This window comes from Danio aesculapii, chromosome 19, assembly GCF_903798145.1.
Source record: "Danio aesculapii chromosome 19, fDanAes4.1, whole genome shotgun sequence".
NCBI lineage: Eukaryota > Metazoa > Chordata > Actinopteri > Cypriniformes > Danionidae > Danio > Danio aesculapii.
The window spans coordinates 5,429,865-5,448,122 of NC_079453.1; the positions used below are offsets into that span (position 1 = coordinate 5,429,865).

At 32.6% G+C, this 18,258-nt stretch overlaps 1 protein-coding gene across 1 annotated transcript in view; it reads left to right on the plus strand.

Moving 5' to 3' along the window:
- Positions 1 to 18,258, plus strand: part of fam135b (family with sequence similarity 135 member B) — an 86,899-nt gene that overhangs the window by 58,404 nt on the left and 10,237 nt on the right. Inside the window, exons 8-13 of the mRNA XM_056480516.1 lie at positions 4,754 to 4,907; positions 7,552 to 7,601; positions 7,899 to 8,054; positions 11,542 to 11,615; positions 11,883 to 12,037; positions 14,027 to 16,226. Coding sequence (XP_056336491.1) covers positions 4,754 to 4,907; positions 7,552 to 7,601; positions 7,899 to 8,054; positions 11,542 to 11,615; positions 11,883 to 12,037; positions 14,027 to 16,226 — 2,789 coding nt within the window. The remainder of the gene's footprint in view (positions 1 to 4,753; positions 4,908 to 7,551; positions 7,602 to 7,898; positions 8,055 to 11,541; positions 11,616 to 11,882; positions 12,038 to 14,026; positions 16,227 to 18,258) is intronic.

Below are 18,258 nucleotides of genomic sequence, written 5' to 3' on the forward strand. Positions count from 1 at the left end.
TGATTCCTGAATGAATCATTCAGACCGATTCACTGAAAAGATTTAACTCAAAAACATCACTTCACAGACTGTTTATATACATTGATCGCAAATTGATGGTGACACTATCCCATGATGCAAGTCTGTGAACTCTTCGTATGACCTGTGTTGCTTGTATGCGAGTGTAATTTTGACCGGCTATGTTTTCCAGCTGTCACAGATACTAAAATGTGAGATATGTCAATAGGAACCACAGAGCAGATGTTTGTGTGTGTGTGAAAGAGAGAGAATGAATTCAGTACGCATCTGTTTGAGTCTAAAAGACATAACTGAATGTAGATTACAAAGCTTGACGGGTATAATGACAGCGTTCGACACTATCTTTACACTCAAACATACACACACATTACGCAATATACACAAGTATGCAGGAGAGACATATTAGAGGCCCAAAAGAGTCACAATTACACATGAATCAGCACTTTACGATCATTCATTCATTTTCCTTTGGCTTAGTCTCTATTTCAGAGGTCGTCACAGTGGAATGAACCGCTAACTATTCATATGTTTTACACAGGGGATACCCTTCCAGCTGCATCCCAGTATTGTGAAACACCCATATACTCTCATTCACATTCTCATTCACTCATACACTACGGACAATTTCATTCATTCATTCATTTTCTTTTCGGCTTAGTCCCTTTATTAATCAGGAGTCTCCACAGTGGAATGAACCACCAACTTTTCCAGCATGTTTTACGCAGCGGATGCCCTTCCAGCAGCAAGCCAGTATTGGGAAACACCCATATACACTTACTCACATTCACTCATACACTACGGACAATTTCATTCATTCATTTTCTTGTCGGCTTAGTCCCTTTATTAATCAGGGATCTCCACAGTGGAATGAACCACCAACTTATCCGGCATATGTTTTGCGCAGCGGATGCCCTTCCAGCTGCAACCCATCACTGGGAAACACCCATACACTAATTCATACATATACGTACAGTAGCTTACCCAATTCACTTGTAGCACGTCTTCGGACTGTGGGGGAAACCGGAGCACCCTGAGGAAACCCATGAGAACATGAAGAGAACATGCAAACTCCACACAGAAATGCCAACTGGCCCAGCCAGGACTCAAACCAGTGACCTTCTTGCTGTGAGGCAACAGTGCAAACCACTGAGCCACCGTGCCACCCCCACTTTAGAATTATACTAATAATGATACATGTTTTAGCGTATGAGAAAGATTTTTGAAGGTTCATGCGACACTGACGACTGGAGTAATGATGCTGAAAATTCAGTATTTGGTCAAATAAATAAATTACATTTTAAAAAATATGACAATAGGAAATGGATTTTTTTAAATGGCAATAATATGTCACATTTTTAAAAAAATATAATTGTTATAATATTTCACATTTTATAGCATTAATGATCAAATAAGTGCAGCTTAGAGATTAAAATGTTACTGGTATACTGTATTAGAATATCCATTAATTAACAGGTTCTGTGCCTTTGTGTTTACTTTCATTAATTTGCATTGTGAAAATTTCACTGAGCAGTTATAATAAAGTGACTTTTATTGACATTTTAGTAGTTTGAACAATACATTGTATGAGAAATAATATAGAGTAGTATAAAATAACAAAGTTCTGGCAGTTAATTAGAATTTATACTGTAACAATCTACAGTAGTTTATTTTTAACTGTAAAACACTAACTAGGGCATTATAATATCTCTTTAAACTATAAAAAAGTCAATAAAAGTCATTTTTTTTCAAACTTTTCAACCTCAGAACTTGTTTTAGGAAAGATCACTACTGTACCTGACAAAAGTCTACAAACAAACAATAACTTGACTTCTAGCTGATCATTTGCAAAAGTGGCAGAAGGTAGATTTTTCTGATGAATCATTTGCTGAACTGCATCCCAATCATCACATCACATACTGCTGAAGACCTACTGGAACCTGCATGGATCGAAGATTCTCACAGTGATCGGTCAAGTTTGGTGAAAGAAAAATCAGGGTTTGGAGCTACATTCAGTGCAAGACATCTGCAGAGTGGATGGCAACATCACCAGCCTGAGGTATGCTGCCCATTAGATTACAAACCACTGGAGAGGGCAAATTCTTCAGGAGGATAGCGCTCCTTCTCATACTTCAGCCTCCACATCAAAGTTCCTGAAAGCAAAGAAGGTCAAGATGCTCCTGAATTGGCCAGCCCAGTCGACTCACCAGGCATGAACATTATTAAGCATGTCTGAGGTAAGATGGAGGAGGCATTAAAGATGAATCCAAAGAATCTTGATGAACTCTGGGAGTCCTGCAAGAACGCTTTCTTTGCCATTCCAGATAATTTTATTGTGATTTGAGTCATTGCAGAGATGTATGGATGCAGTCCTCCAAGCTCATGGGAGTCATACACAATATTCATTCTTTTTTTCCACTGCAGCATGACTTTATATTCTAAACTGCACATTATTTCTGTTAAAAATGTAAAAAAAAGTTTAAAAATAAATATATGTTGGCATAAATGAATAAATTCATATAAAAATACACTTTCAATTTAATTATTTATTATAGTCTATTTCAAAATATTACTTTAAAACAACATTCACCAGTTTATTCAAACTATCCTGCTCTATTTAATTTGTGTTTAGGTACGGAGCAAAACTAATTTCATGTTAAAAATCTAGGACTTTATTACTGAACATGCTGCAAGTCAAATAAAACTTGCATTTATTGTTCACATTTACTGAACAGAGAGGGTCTTTGCTTATAGAGACCCTAAAGTGTGCCCTTCCTGCCCCCAGGATGTCTCTCGGTGTCGTTCTCCATAAGCCAGTGCCACGTGTGCACACATTCTCCCATTTTACTGCTGGGAAACTGACTGTTTAAAGTTTTACTCTGCGTTTGATCTTCATCTAATTATTGAGCTTCAGGCTCAACTGAACACAAACATACAGACCACATTACACACAAACGACAGAACCATCCACAGATAGATAGATAGATAGATAGACAGACAGACAGACAGACAGACAGACAAAGAAAAAATATAGAATGAGTGTTAGATAGAAAGGCAGATAGAATGATAGATGACAAATGACACATAAAATGAATAGCAGATAAAATAAACGATACATAGAAGGAACAAACAATAGATAGATAGATAAAACAAACGATAGATAGAACAAACAAACAATAGATAGATAGAACAAGGCAGACGATAGATAGAACAATAGTTCGATCAAACGATAGACGGAATGAACAAATGATAGATAGAATGAACAGACTCAAGAAGAATCAACAGAACAATGGACGGACAGATGGACGGATAGACATGAATGGATAGATGAATGGAAAGACATAGAATGACTGATGGATGGATGGATGGATGGATGGAATGACAGATGGATGGATGGATGGAATGATGGATGGATGGAATGACAGATAGATGGATGGATGGATGGATGGATGGATGGACGGATGGATGGAGGGAGCGAACAACGGATGGATGGATGGATGGATACAGTGGATGGACGGATGGAACAATGGATGGAAGGAGGAAACGACGGATGGAAGGATGGACAGATACAGTAGATAGAACAACGAATGGAGGGATGGATAGATAGATACATACAATAACAATAAACAGAACATGAAATAACAAGATGACAGAATGACAGAGAAATGTATATGGATGGACAGATGGCAGATAGATAGACAGACGGACAAACGGACGGAAGGATGGATTGAATGAGGACAGATGGAATAACAGATGGATGGATGGAATGATGGACGGACATGATGGATGGATGGATGGAATGACAGATGGATGGAACGACAGATGGATGGAACGACAGATAGATGAAGGGAACGACGGATGGATGGATGGATGGATGGACGGATGGATAGATAGATACATAAAGTAGATAGAACAACGGGTGGATGGTTGGTTGGATGGATGGATGGATGGATGGATACAGTAGATAAAAACAGATGGATGGATAGATGGATACAGTAGATAAATCAATGGATGGATGGAGTAGATAGAACAACAGATGGAGGGTTGGATAGATAGATACATACAGTAGATATATAACAACGGATGGATGGATGGATGGATACAGTTGATAAAACAAGGGATTGGTGGATTGATGGATGGATGGAACAACGGATGGATGGAGAGAACAACGGATGGATGGATAAATGGAAAGATGGATGGACAGAGGGAACGACAGATGGATGGATGGATGAACGGATGGATACAGTAGGTTGAACAACAGATGGGGGATGGATAGATAGATACATACAGTAGTTATAACGATGGATGGATGGATATATGGATGGATATATGGATAGATACATACAGTAGATAGAACAATGGATGGATGAATGGATACAATAGATAAAAATAAAACAACGGATGGATGGATGGAACAACAGATGGATTGATGGATAGAACAACAGATGGTTGAATGGATGGATGGATGGATGGATGGATACAATAGATAAAACCACGGATGGATGAATGGATGGATGGATGGATGAATAGAACAACAGAATGGATGGATGGATGTCATAAGAAGCATGTGTTTGTAAGAGCTCAAAGTTGTGTGTTAGTCCACCTGAAAAATCCTTTGTTCAGTGTTTATGCAGTCTGGTTGTGTGTGTGTGTGTGTATGTGTGTGTTGAAATAACAAGGCAGAAGTGTGACATGCAGTAAACTGTGACCTTCCCCCTGTGTTTTTGTTTGTTTGCAGGGCAGTTTTTACGTGCCATCGGAGAACTGTCTGCAGAGAGCGTACACGTGGCACCGGCGCATCTGTAAACTGTTGCTGGCGGCTCACAGGGCTCTGCGCTCATATTACACCACACTAATGAAGGAGATCCCTCAACTGCAACACATACAGACAGGTAAACACGCACACACATACACATATGCTGTTATATTCCTCATTCAACTTTAAATACAGTAGGTGTGGCTTCCTCAAAGACTCTTCCACCCAAAAATAAACATTTTCTATCCCTCATGTTTTTGAATCCATTAAGATTTTCATTAAATTATATGTGGCATCAAAAAACAAATGTGCTAAACAAAAGCAAACAGTGATCAGGGGCTGTGAGGCTCCAAAAAAAGACTTTAAAAAGCACCATGAGATTAAAGAAATACCCTGTAAAATAAGGTAATTGACAGCTGTCAATTTCTAGTGGTTTACAGGTGTTTTAGGTCTTTTTACACTTTCATATTGCATTATGGGAACTGAAAATAAAATTAAATTAAATAAAACAAAATAAGCAGCTTATTACTTAGTTTTGGTATAATTCTAAAATAAATCTAAAATAACAGAGGTTGTATTATTCCATGACCAACCATGACAATATAGAATTTAAAATGACAAAAAAATGTCAATATAATCAAAATATATATAAAAAAAATAATAATAATAAATATATATATATATATATATATATATATATATATATATATATATATATATATATATATATATATATATATATATATATATATACATACACACACACACACACTATTTACTAGGTTAGTTATTTACTTTATTAATTGCTAAAAAAAAAAAAAACATTTAATCATCCAATACATAAAGTATACATGAAAACAAACACACACTTCAAATAGGGGGAAAACAAAATATAATAATCAAGCAGCTTATCACTCAGTTTTGGTAAAATAATTCTAAAATAAACCTAAAATATTAGAGGTTGTAATATTCCATGACCAACCCTGACAATAAAATAAAGTAAATGAAACAAACAAATAAATGAATGAATAAATAAACAAACAAAATATAAATAAATAAAATAAAATAAAAAAGTAATATAATTAAAAAATAAACAAAAAATAGCAGGGGTTGTATTATTCCATGCCCAACCCTGACAATAAAATAAAATAAAATAAAATAAAATAAAATAAAATAAAATAAAATAAAATAAAATAAAATAAAATAAAATAAAATAAAATAAAATAAAATAAAAAATAATTTAAAAAAATTAATAAAAACCGCCTACGGCATAATGGAAAGTGCAAAATAAAAATAAATAAATACAAATTAATAAAAGAAAATTAATTTTTTTTATTTATTTAAATAATAAAAATAAATAAATAAAACGTTTAATAAAATAAAACCAAAATTAAATAAAGTGGTAATATAATTCTAAAATGAATCTAAAATAACAATGGATGTATTATTCTGTGCCCAACCCTGACATTAAATTCAAAATAAACAAATAAATAAATCAAATATAAATAAATCAAATAAATGAAAATACACTTCTAAAATAAATCTAAAATAACAGAGGTTGTATTATTCCATGAAAATAAAATAAAATAAAATAAATAAAATAAGACAAAAACGTAAAATAATTCTTGAATAAATATTAAATAACAGAGGTTGTATTATTCCATGACAAACCCTGAACATAAAATAAAATAAAAATAAATCAATAAATAATAATAATAAATAAATAAATAAACAAATAAATAAATAAATAAATAAATAAATAAAAAGGTAATATAATTCTAGAATAAATATTAAATAACAGAGGTTAAATTATTCCATGACAAACCCTGAACATGAAATAAAAATAAATAAATAATAATAATAATAAATAAATTAAATAATTAATAATAATAATAATAATAATAATAATAATAATAATAATAAATTAATTAATTAAAAGGTAATATAATTCTAGAATAAATTTTAAATAACAGAGGTTGTATTATTCCATGACAAACCCTTAACATAAAATAAATAAATAAACAAATAAATAAATAAATGAATAAATAAATAAATAAAAAGGTAATATAATTCTAGAATAAATCTTAAATAACAGAGGTTGTATTATTCCATGACAAACCCTAAACATAAAATAAAAATAAATAAATAAATAAAAATAAAAAAAAATCAAATAAAAAGGTAATATAATTCTAGAATAAATTTTAAATAACAGAGATTGTATTACTCCATGACAAACCCTGTTAATTTGTAATTTCAAACTACTAAAAATGTCAATAAAGCCACCAAAGCTGTCAGTGGAGAAATCCGTGCGCTGTTACATTAACTTGATTGATTTGTGTCAGGGCAACATGAATGTGTAGAACACTGCATGTTTTACAGTGTATAGGATGTATACAGTCCACAAACCATTTTTAAATTTCTGAGAGAAACGTCCCAAGTGAAGTTTTATTCAATGATGACCTCATTCACAAATGAACAAACATTTTGGCATCATCTAACACTACACTCAAAAAAAACGATGATCTCTGTTTGTTCAAATTACTCATTTAAAATAAGCTCAAACAACACAATTCTTGAGATTTTTTGGGGGGGGCAACTTTATAACTTTATACTTGTTTTATATTCAATCCACTTAAATTTCTAAAAACTAATACTTAATTAATTAAGTATTAATTAACACTTAAAACTAATTAACTTAATTCCTTCATGTTGTCTTTACACAAATCAATTTTAAGGAACCCAGCATTGTTTACAGTGTTTCCTTATGTTCTCCTTTCCAGAGGATCTTCCCCTTGAAGAAACATTAAACCAGCTCACCACTGAACTGCAGGTTTGGGAATCACTTAATAGATCAACTGTAATGGTTTAACAGACTGACAGTTTTCACATTGATAAAGGGATAGTTTAATCAAAAAAGAAAGAAGAATGCCTGTCTGATGAATGCTGGAAAGCAGCAGCCATTTACTTCCACAGTATTGTTTTGGAGTCCACTATGGATGTCAATTCTTCAAGATATTTTGTTTTGCGTTCAACAGGCGAAAGAAATTGAGAAACGTTCACAACCATTTGTGTAAAGTTTCATTTTTGAGTGAACTATCCCTGTAACTCCTATCCTCTCTCTGTGTAGCTGCAGAGCGGTCATGAGAAAGTGGCAGAACAGATCAGTAAAGATCTGACACAGCTCTGCGCTCAGCTGTCTGCTCTTTGGACACAGTTTTTGGAATCCGCGGTTCCCAATCCATACATCCGATCCTACCTGGCCCAGGAGCACCACACACTCCGGGTGAGAGAGAGAGAGTGTTTTATGTTGAACTGTGTTTTATGTTTATAAAGTGTTATTAACTTGACTAAAATTGCTGGAAAATTCAAACTAAAGAAAATTTTTAATTAAATATTTTATTTTATTTTGTTTTTAAATTAAATTTATTTATTTATTTATTTTTTATTATTATTATTATAATTTTTTTTACATTTAATTAAATTTTATTATTTTTTAAGTTAAATTTAATTTAACACATTTTTACTTAATTATATTTATTTATTTATTTATTTTATTTTATTTCTATTTGAAGTGTGTGTTTGTGTTTGTTTTTATGTATACTTTGTGTATTTTATGTATAGGATGCTATCGGATGACTGAATTTTCTTAGCAATTAATTAAGTGTCAAAAAAACCCTAAAAATATATATAATTAAATAAATAAAACAAAGAATAAAATAAAAAAAATTAATTAATTATATTAAAAATAAAATAAATGAAATGAAATAAAAATAAATTAAATTAAAATAAATTAAATTTTAATATAAATTAAATTAAATTAAAATATTAACATTTAAACTAAATTAAAAATAAAATAAAATAAATTAGTAATAAATTAAATAAAAAAATATATTAAATAAATTAAAAAATTTGAATAAAAATGTAAAAATAATAAAATAAAAATTTTAAAATAAAATAAAAAATAAAGAAAAAATTAAGAAAAATTTAAATCAACTTTGCTGTGAGAATATGAAGCCGCAGGGGGTGTTAAATAATAGTGAAAACACCAGAGGAAACCCTAAAATCATATTCTGTTATTCATTTAAATATTCTCCCTTTAAATTTTGCATCTGCAAGCAAAAACTCCAACAAATGAACATGCAATACGGTCAGCTGAAGAAAAAAAAATACTTTTTCACCTGCACCACGACTCTGGACTGTGGAGGAAACCGGAGCACTCAGAGGAAACCCACGCGAACGCAGGGAGAACATGCAAACTCCACACAGAGTTTGGAGTTTAGAGTTTTTTTTTTTACTTACCACATAAAAGTGAAGTGAACTGATTAGCGATTTTTCATACGATTTATATTTGTAGCTACATGTTTTTATTATCCATGACTGACCTATAACGTTATGGCACAAAATAATTAAAGCCTCTTCAGAAATGTGATGCTATTTTTTTTGCGGCATCACCGTTTAACGACGTCATGTTCCGGGAAAACTGGAATTGTGTGGTGGACGTCGGTCACAGTGACTTTTATTTCCTGCTTTGGTTCCGGGAACTATTCATTTTACAAATGAAGCACTGACTGCAGGTTTTTAGTAAAACAAGTCACCAAAATAAGTTGCGCTTGTGAAAGCTAATAGTCAATCTGACCTACAGAAGCAAAGCGGCTTTAAAAATGCATTCAACCAACTTTCATAAGCATCTTCAATAAGTGTTTTGAGTTAATTTACAAAATAAACATATTTCAATTCCGTAGCTGCAACAAACTCACACTATTGCCTATAGTTTGATTTATATCATCGTAGGTTGAATCTTGCAATAAATAGCTGTTCTCCTACACAGCCTTGAATTTCCCAGCATCCCCCACACCTCCGTTTCCTCTTGAGCGATGCATTAGATGTAGAATCTTCACATCTTCTGAAACATGCAGGATTTCCACCCACAGGACAGCTCCGCTTTTAATTACAGGACTCGGAGTTATTATAATGACGAGAAAAGATGAAGAGATGAATCCAATTTTGCCTTTATTACTGGAGTGGTTTTATTGCTCTCTTGTACAAGAGGTAGCTTATAAAATATTTCTGCTCGCTCTGGAAGACGTGCGTGTCTGATCTTAAAAAATATAAGACGTGAGATTGTAATGCATTTAAAATGTGCCCGCAAGACAAACGAGAAAGGAGTGAGAAACGCTTCAGTTATTCAGGTAGAGCATGAACGATATGTAACTTTACATGATCTACAGTGACACGTAGAGTAATTTTTTTACATTCTTAACTTTTAAAATAGATAATGTGTCAATCATCTACATTTTAACTGTGGAAAGATTAAAAATGTTAATGTCAAATATCTCTTTTTGTTCTCTCCAGGGTTTTTTTTTTATTTAAAGTGACAAATTTACTACTTGGAATGTGCTAAAATGTATGATTTTTAAAAATATATAATTTAAATTATATATCCAATTTATTAGGTTTGTTAGACACTTTATTAATAGCTAAGAAAATTACAAAATTATAAAAAAAAATAATAAAATTAAATTAAATGTAAAAAATAAATTAATTATAAAAAAAATATTAAAAAATAAATTAAATTCAAAAACAAAATAAAAAAATAAAAAAATAAATAAAACAAATAAACAAAATCAAAAAATAAAAAAATTAAAAAAATTTATTAAAATTAAAAATAAATTAAATTAAAATTTAATTAAATTAAAATTTAAATTAAAATAATAACATTTAAACTAAATTAAAAAATTAAATTAAATAAATTAAAAATAATTTAAATTTAAACATTTTATTAAATAAAAATGTTTATTAAATTAAATTAAAAAATAAAAATAAAATTAAAAAAAGTAAAAAATATTTAAGAAAAAATTTCAGAAAAATTAAAATCTACTTTGCTGTGAGAATATGAAGCCGCCGAGGTAGTTAAATAATAGTGAAAACACCAGAGGAAACCCTAAAATCATATTCTGTTATTCATTTAAATATTCTCCCTTTAAATTTTGCATCTGCAAGCAAAAACTCCTACAAATGAACATGCAATAAGGTCAGCTGAAGGACCTTTTTCACTTCAGGCAGTGCTTAATTTGAGCCGGATTTTGCCAGATTCTGTTCCTGAAAATGTCAGAAATTCATATTTTGCCCTCTGGTATTTATTTTAATGGATCCTGCAGTAACTTGTGAGAGAGAATTAAAAAAAATAATAATAAATAATAAAATAAAATAAAACAAATAAATTAAATAAAAATAAATAAAATTAAAAAATAAAATAATTTTTATTAAAAAATAATAAAATAAATTAAATTCAATAAAAATAAATGTAATTAAAATAAATAAAAAATAAATTAAATTCAATATTTGTATTAAATAAAAAATTAAATTAAATAAAAAAATTACATTTAAAAAAATAAATTAAATAAAAAATGATTAAATATAATTTTTATTAAATAAAAAAAAAAATTAAAAATAAAATTTAATTAAATAAAAAATATATAAAATTTAATTCAATTAAATTTGGAAAAAAAAAAATAATAAAATAAAACAAGCAGCTTATTAACTGTTTTTTTTGTATTGTAATTCTAAAACAACAGAGGTTCTATTACTCCATGACTAACCCTGAAAATAACATAAAATAAAATAAAAAAAAATTTTTTTGGCTCATTTCATTGCTTTATTTCTGATTAAATAATTAAGTGCTCTATTATCTACAGGTTTAGTTCTATCATTATCATTATTTTATTTTATTCTTTATTTTTTAATGATATTGAATGTATGTGTTTTTGCAGGTCAGGAGATTTTCTGAAGCATATTTCTTCACTGAACATCCCAAAGAATCTTCACTCACATTTCAGGAAGAGCTGTGAGTCTTTTAATATAGTTAGTATTTTATTATAGCCTTTTATTATTATCTACCAGACAGTTTATCAGATACATAAAACATATGCCTTGCTATCTTAATGTAGACATAACCTTCATTGAAGATACTTGTTACTACTGATGACCTTTTAGTTCTCTGATGATGAGAGATTTTCATATTCAAATATCATAGTTGGCTTTATTTGTATTTGTGACTTAAATAACAATAAAATGTGCACGTGAGCCTTAAAAGCGATGTCCCTCTTTTTAGAATCAACAGACATGCACAGGTGTCCACAGAGATGCGCAATTCAGATTACCTGCTCCGAATGCCTCCGCTTCCGGTGGAGTGTCTGGACATTGATGGAGACTGGAGTAGCCTGCCAATCATCTTTGAGGACAGATATGTGGACACACCCTGTTTAGGTGACTGCACACAGTGACCCTGTTTAAAAGAAAATGAATGAGTGAAGTGATCATATTGAAAAAAAAATGAATGAATGAATGAAGTGATCCTGTTAACAAAAAATAATTAAGTGATCCTGTTTAAAAGAAAATGAATGAAAGATTGAATGAAGTGATTCTGTTTAAAAGAAAATGAATGAATGAATGAAGTGATCCTATTTAAAAGAGAATGAATGAATGAATTATTGAAATGATCCTGTTTAAAAATAATTGAATGAATGAATGAATGAATGAATGAATGAATGAATGAATGAATGAATGAATGAGATCCTGTTTAAAAGTGAATTCATGAAAAAATGAATGAAGTGATAAGTGTTAAAATAAATGAATGAATGAAAGAATGAATGAATTAAGTGATCCTATTTAACAGAAAATGAATGAATGAAAGATTGAATGAAGTTATATTGTTTCAAAGAAAATGAAATGCTTTTACAATGTAGATTGTTTCAAATAAAATTAATAAAAAAATGAATGAATGAATGAATGAATTAAGTGATCCTATTTAAAAGAAAATATATGAATGAAAGATTGAATGAAGCGATCCTGTCTAAAAGAAAATTAATAAATAAATGAATGAAGTGATCCTGCAAGAAAATAAATGAATGAAAGATTGAATGAAGTGATTCTGTTTAAAAGAATATGAATGAATAAAAGACTGACTGAAGTGATCCTGTTTAAAAGAAAATGAACGAATGACTGAATGAATGAATTGATCCCGTTAAAAAATGAATGAATGAAATGATCCCATCTAAAAGAAAATGAATGAAAGATCGAATGAAGTGAACCAATTTAAAAGAAAATGAATGAATGAAAGATTGAATAAAGTGATACTGTTTAAAAGAAAATGATAGAAGTGATCCTATTTAAAAGAAAATGAATGAATGAAAGATTGAATGAAGTGATCCTATTTAAAAGAAAATGAATAAATTAATAATTGAATTGATCCTGTTTAATTCAATTTAATTGAATTCAATAATGCATTTTTAATAATAAATGAATTTCAATCATTTTTTTATTTCTGTGGTGCTTTTACAATGAAGATTGTCAAATCAAATTTATTTAAAGAAAATGAATGAATGAATGAATGAATAAATGAATGAATGAATGAAATGATCCTGTTTAAAAGAAAATGAATGAACGAATGACTGAAGTGATCTTGTTTAAAAGAAAATTAATTATTGAATGAAGTGATCCTGTTTAAAAGAAAATGAACGAACGAATGAATGTGCATATGAACAAAAAACATTTATTCATTAGTTTGGCTGTTTGATCACAAATAAAAGGATGAAAAAACTGAACAAAACAGGGCAAACATGAATATACAAAAGTATGTGCTCTGAAACAAAGTTGTAAACAATATGCAAACAAATCTGAATATGTAAACAAATGATTCTCTGAATGGATGATTGAATAAATGAACGGAAGAAAAATAAATCAGAAATCTATAGAATAAATGAAAAATTAAATGAAAGAATGAACAATTGCAGAAACTAATAACTAATGACGAAATTTAACTGAACTTGCAAACAAAAATTAAACATGAAATAAATAGAGGAAAGCACATGAACAGAAAAAATAGGGACAAACAAATCCACGAGCAAACTAATTCATAAGTAATTACATTAAATGACCCCAAAAAATGTATGAATAAATAAATGAACGATCTAATGAAAAAAATATTGAATATATAAAGACAACTAAATTAATAAATGTAAATTTAAACATTTAAAATATGCTTTTTTCCTAAATAACTCACTAAAGAGGATAAACAATAAGGTTACTTTTCTGGAACTATAAGCTTATGGAATAGAAATACAAATATCTCAGTATAAAAACTATTATTCCTATGGAAAGTCATCCTAATAGATACAATTGCATGTACATGAAAAAACAAATCAACTGGCCAACAGAAGTACAGATTTTGAACTCTTTTCACTTTCTCTGTTCTAGACTACAATGTTGTCCATGAGCAAAATCAGGCTGTCATGAACTCTCAGCCTTGTTCTGAGCCAACTAGGGTAAAAGACCAAACAGTCAGTCCAGCTGAGAAAACACAGGACACCAGTTTACCAGCAACAAGCCCTGAGGAACCTCCATGCGAAGACTGCACAGAAATGCACACATACATGACCCTGACTGACCAGCAGGACGATACTGTCACTGAACATAACAAAACCAGACCTCAAGCAGAGACACTGACTGACCATGTGGAGGAGGCAGATATTGATGGATGCGAATGTATTACGACAAGCTCCAATTCAAGAATCCAGTCTGTTGATGAGGTCACGTGCCAATTTGAAAATGATGACAACACTAGGTCGGTAGACATCGATGATGTAATAGATAACCAAGAGAAAACCAGCTGCCAAAAAGAAGCTGCTGATGAATCTGATCATACAAGTTTACAACAAACTAATGATTTTAATAGTGGGCAGCCTTTGCTGCTTGTTCCCACTGATCCCGGAGAACTTCCCAACCTTACCAGCCTTGGCAGCTTCGAGTTTTTACCCACATCTAATCATGATAACAATCTCGACACATCAGTTGATAATGGGAGTCCTGACAACAAGGAGCCACAAGCGGTTTTCGATAACCGATACATCCAAGCACCTGCAAAGGATTACAGAGGCAAGGATACATCACCAGGTAATCTATTGAACGCTAGCCTACCTGGAACAGACACTTTAATCACATCCCCTTCTCGCAATGTTATACATCAGATCCGTCGTTTATCTGAGACTCCACCCAGAGGTGTGTTTTTGGGCGGGGCTAAGCTAATGAACCGTTCCTCCTCTGTGATCTCAGACTCTGGTATTGAGAGCGAGCCAAGCTCTGTGGCCTGGACCCTGGAGGGTCGGGGAGTTGTAGCAGGGGGTCGTGACGTCTTGCAGAACTTGGCGCGGCATCAGACGGCACATCAGAGCTCTTTGGAGGGCCTACAAACCGAAAGTCATGGCAGCCTGCCCAGTGCCACACAAGCCTCTTTGACCTCCATAAGCTCCCTGCCGTATGAAGAGGAGGAGGAGAGACAGCTCAACACATTAACCAAATCTGCCTCAGCTCCGCAGATCAGCAGCCCTGACGACACAGAGGAAGATCGTGAAACACCCAATCAGGAGACGAAGACTGTGTGTGAGGCTAATCAGGTGAGGCAGAATAAAGAATCTCCCAATGAGGTGAAGAAGAATCTTCAAGTGGAAGAAACTACCCAAGAGGATACTACAAATGTCTCCATGGCCAATCAGATAAGGGAGGAAGCAATCAATGAGGTGAAGCAGACACTTCAAGAGTTTACTAGGGAGGATGGAAACAAAACAACCAATCAGGAGAAAAGGAATGTTTGTGTGGCCAATCAGTTGAGAGAGAGTGAGGTTGCTGCCAATGAGGTGAAGCAGAATCTTCAAGAGGTTACAAGGGAGGACGGAATTGAAACAACCAATCAGGAGATCGGTGCAGAGGAGTTGGCCAATCAGGAGATTACAGATTTTGTGTTTGCGAATCCTGAAATGTTACTATACCAGCAATTTTTGATGGAAAATAGTGTTAAAGATGCCACATTGGAGGAACTAACTGAAAAATCCAAGGACTTTCAAGGAAACATTTTGCTTAAGGAGTATCTGATGGATGAAAGCGCAGGGATTTGTCGATGTGAAGATGAATATTGTGAACACAAAAGAAAGCTGGAGTCAAACCAGTATCACAAGGATACTGACGACATCAGTGTTTGTCATATTCATTTGAACGAACTGGAATTAGAGAGTATGGAGAACCTCCCAGATCCACCAACCAATGGCAAGAGGACTCGTAGAAATTCAACCAATGAGAAAGAAAGGCCTACTGATCCCATTGAGCCTCCAGCCAATGAGAGAGATCAGCAGACGCTAGAGGGACAAAGCAGAGTCAATAAAGTGCCAAGTACAGGTCTGGCATTTGTAAATAAAAAGGTGGTGGAGGTTGTTAACCTGTCAGTGTCATGTGCTCCCACGTGCCTGCCCTTTTCATCTGTACTTCGCGATTCGCCTTCGGTCAGTGGAATCTCCACACGACAGGCCACCTCACCCATTACCCATCAACCTGTGGGCTCCTTCGGGATCATCTCATCCAACTCCTTCTTTGGTGCTGACCAGGAAATTAATGAGAGAATGATAAAGTAAGGTTTTACGCATTTATATATATATTCTTACATATATAGGTGTAGACTTCTATAGCGCTCAGTAGGATTGTAACAGTACATGTATTCGTCATCTACTGTCAAACTACAGGACTCACAGTTTGGTTCATGTACTCTGAGGATGAATACACTCAGTGTAGATGTGCCAGTCAAAGGAATTAGACAGAAAAGGATCACAGAAGTTCAACAACTGGGGGGCCATTCACAGAGAATGTCTTTGCTTCTAAAAATGTGAGATGGAGAGTTTAGGGATAGTTCTGAAATGTTGCCATCAAATAAAACAGTTGTCATTTCAACTTGCTACTGTAAACACAAGCTCGCCATGCTTGTCTCACTTCCATGTTCTTTTGATTGGTTCACTGCTTTGGAACTGACAGTAATCAGATTTGAGATTTAAGCTAACTGAATCCCAAATTTAATGCACAATTATTGTTAATCTGTTGTTTTAGGACAGGCTTTGGGCTTAACATTTGAAAATTTAATACACCATTTCCTAGAGGCAGTCTAGATCACTGGTCACTGGAATTAGGCGAAGATGACCACAGCGGTTCAACAACTGAGGGGCCATTCATAGAGAATGTGTCTTTGCTTCTGAAAATGTGAGATGAAGCGCTTAGGAATAGTTCTGCCATGTTGCCGTCAAATAAAACAGTTGTCATTTCAACTTTCTACTGTAAACAGAAGCTTGCCATGCTTGTGCCACTTCCATGTTCTTCTAATTTGGTTCACTGCTTTGGAACTGATATTAATCAGATTTGAGATTCAAGTGAACTGAATCCTAAATTTAATGCACAATTAAAATAGTTGACAAATAAAACAGTTGTCATTTCAACTTGCTACTGTAAACAGAAGCTCGCAAAGCTTGTCCCATTTCCAAGATCTTCTGATTTGAGTTTTGAAGTTTACTGAATCTTAAGTTTAATGCACAATTAATGTTTTAGGAGATGTTTGGGCTTAACAAGTTAATGTTTAATACCCAGTCTCCTAATAATGTTTTATTTTTTCATTATTGTATTTATTTTGTACTTTAGTGTCACAAGAAGCTTGACGGTTATTTGGCTAATAGTGACAAAACCCTTCTGCTTCTTTGGGGAAAAAGCAAGCAATGGGGATTTGTTGCATATTCCTTAAACCTCAATTCCTCAAACCAAATTACACACCAAATCATTACTTCTGTTTACGTTATACCCCTTCAGCATTTTGAATGTTAAAGCTGCACTGAAACTGCAATCTGGGCTCTGAGCACCACAAAAGTTCACTATATGTAACAAAATGTGTAGAAATATCCTGTATGTTTTCCTCAAAAATCTTAAAGTTCTCATGAAATCTAAATTTACAATGTTTATTTCGCTAGCTTACATTGTTATTCTTAATGTGAGTAATTAATAAATGCGAATTAATCCACTGAAAAAAAATATTTTTTTGGTAATCTTTAATCAAAGTCTGACCATTTGCTTCTGCATTTGGAGTTGCGGACGGTCCTTCTGATAATGTTAACCTGACGGCTTCCATAGCAACTGTATATTAACACCCTCTCCTTAGTTTGCTATGAGGGAATGATGCATAAAAGAAAGCCCCACCCCCTACTGAATATTCCATTTCAGTTGGAAGTACATCAACATTCTAAAATAAAAGTCTAAGTGTAACCCCGCTGGTCATAAACCACCCAACCTGCTTCAAGATTTTATCGAACCGGCAACTTTAAACATGGGAGTCGGTTGCTCTACCAAGGAAGCTAAAGACCATGGCCCCTAGCGTCTGTCGCTAGAGCACCTTTTAGAGGTGAGAGGAGTGAGGTTTACCTGCACAGCACTTGTCTAGCTGCCCTCTGCTACACTCACCCTGCTAAAACCTCACTCCCATCTGGGTTACGGCACCAATGCAACCCTGCCAGTCATACACCACCCAACCCAGCACTTCACTAGCTGGCCTCTGCTACATAAGCAACTTCTGATTTACAGACTTATTTCAAAGAAAGAAATACAAATGATGTCCCAAATCCAATTATAAC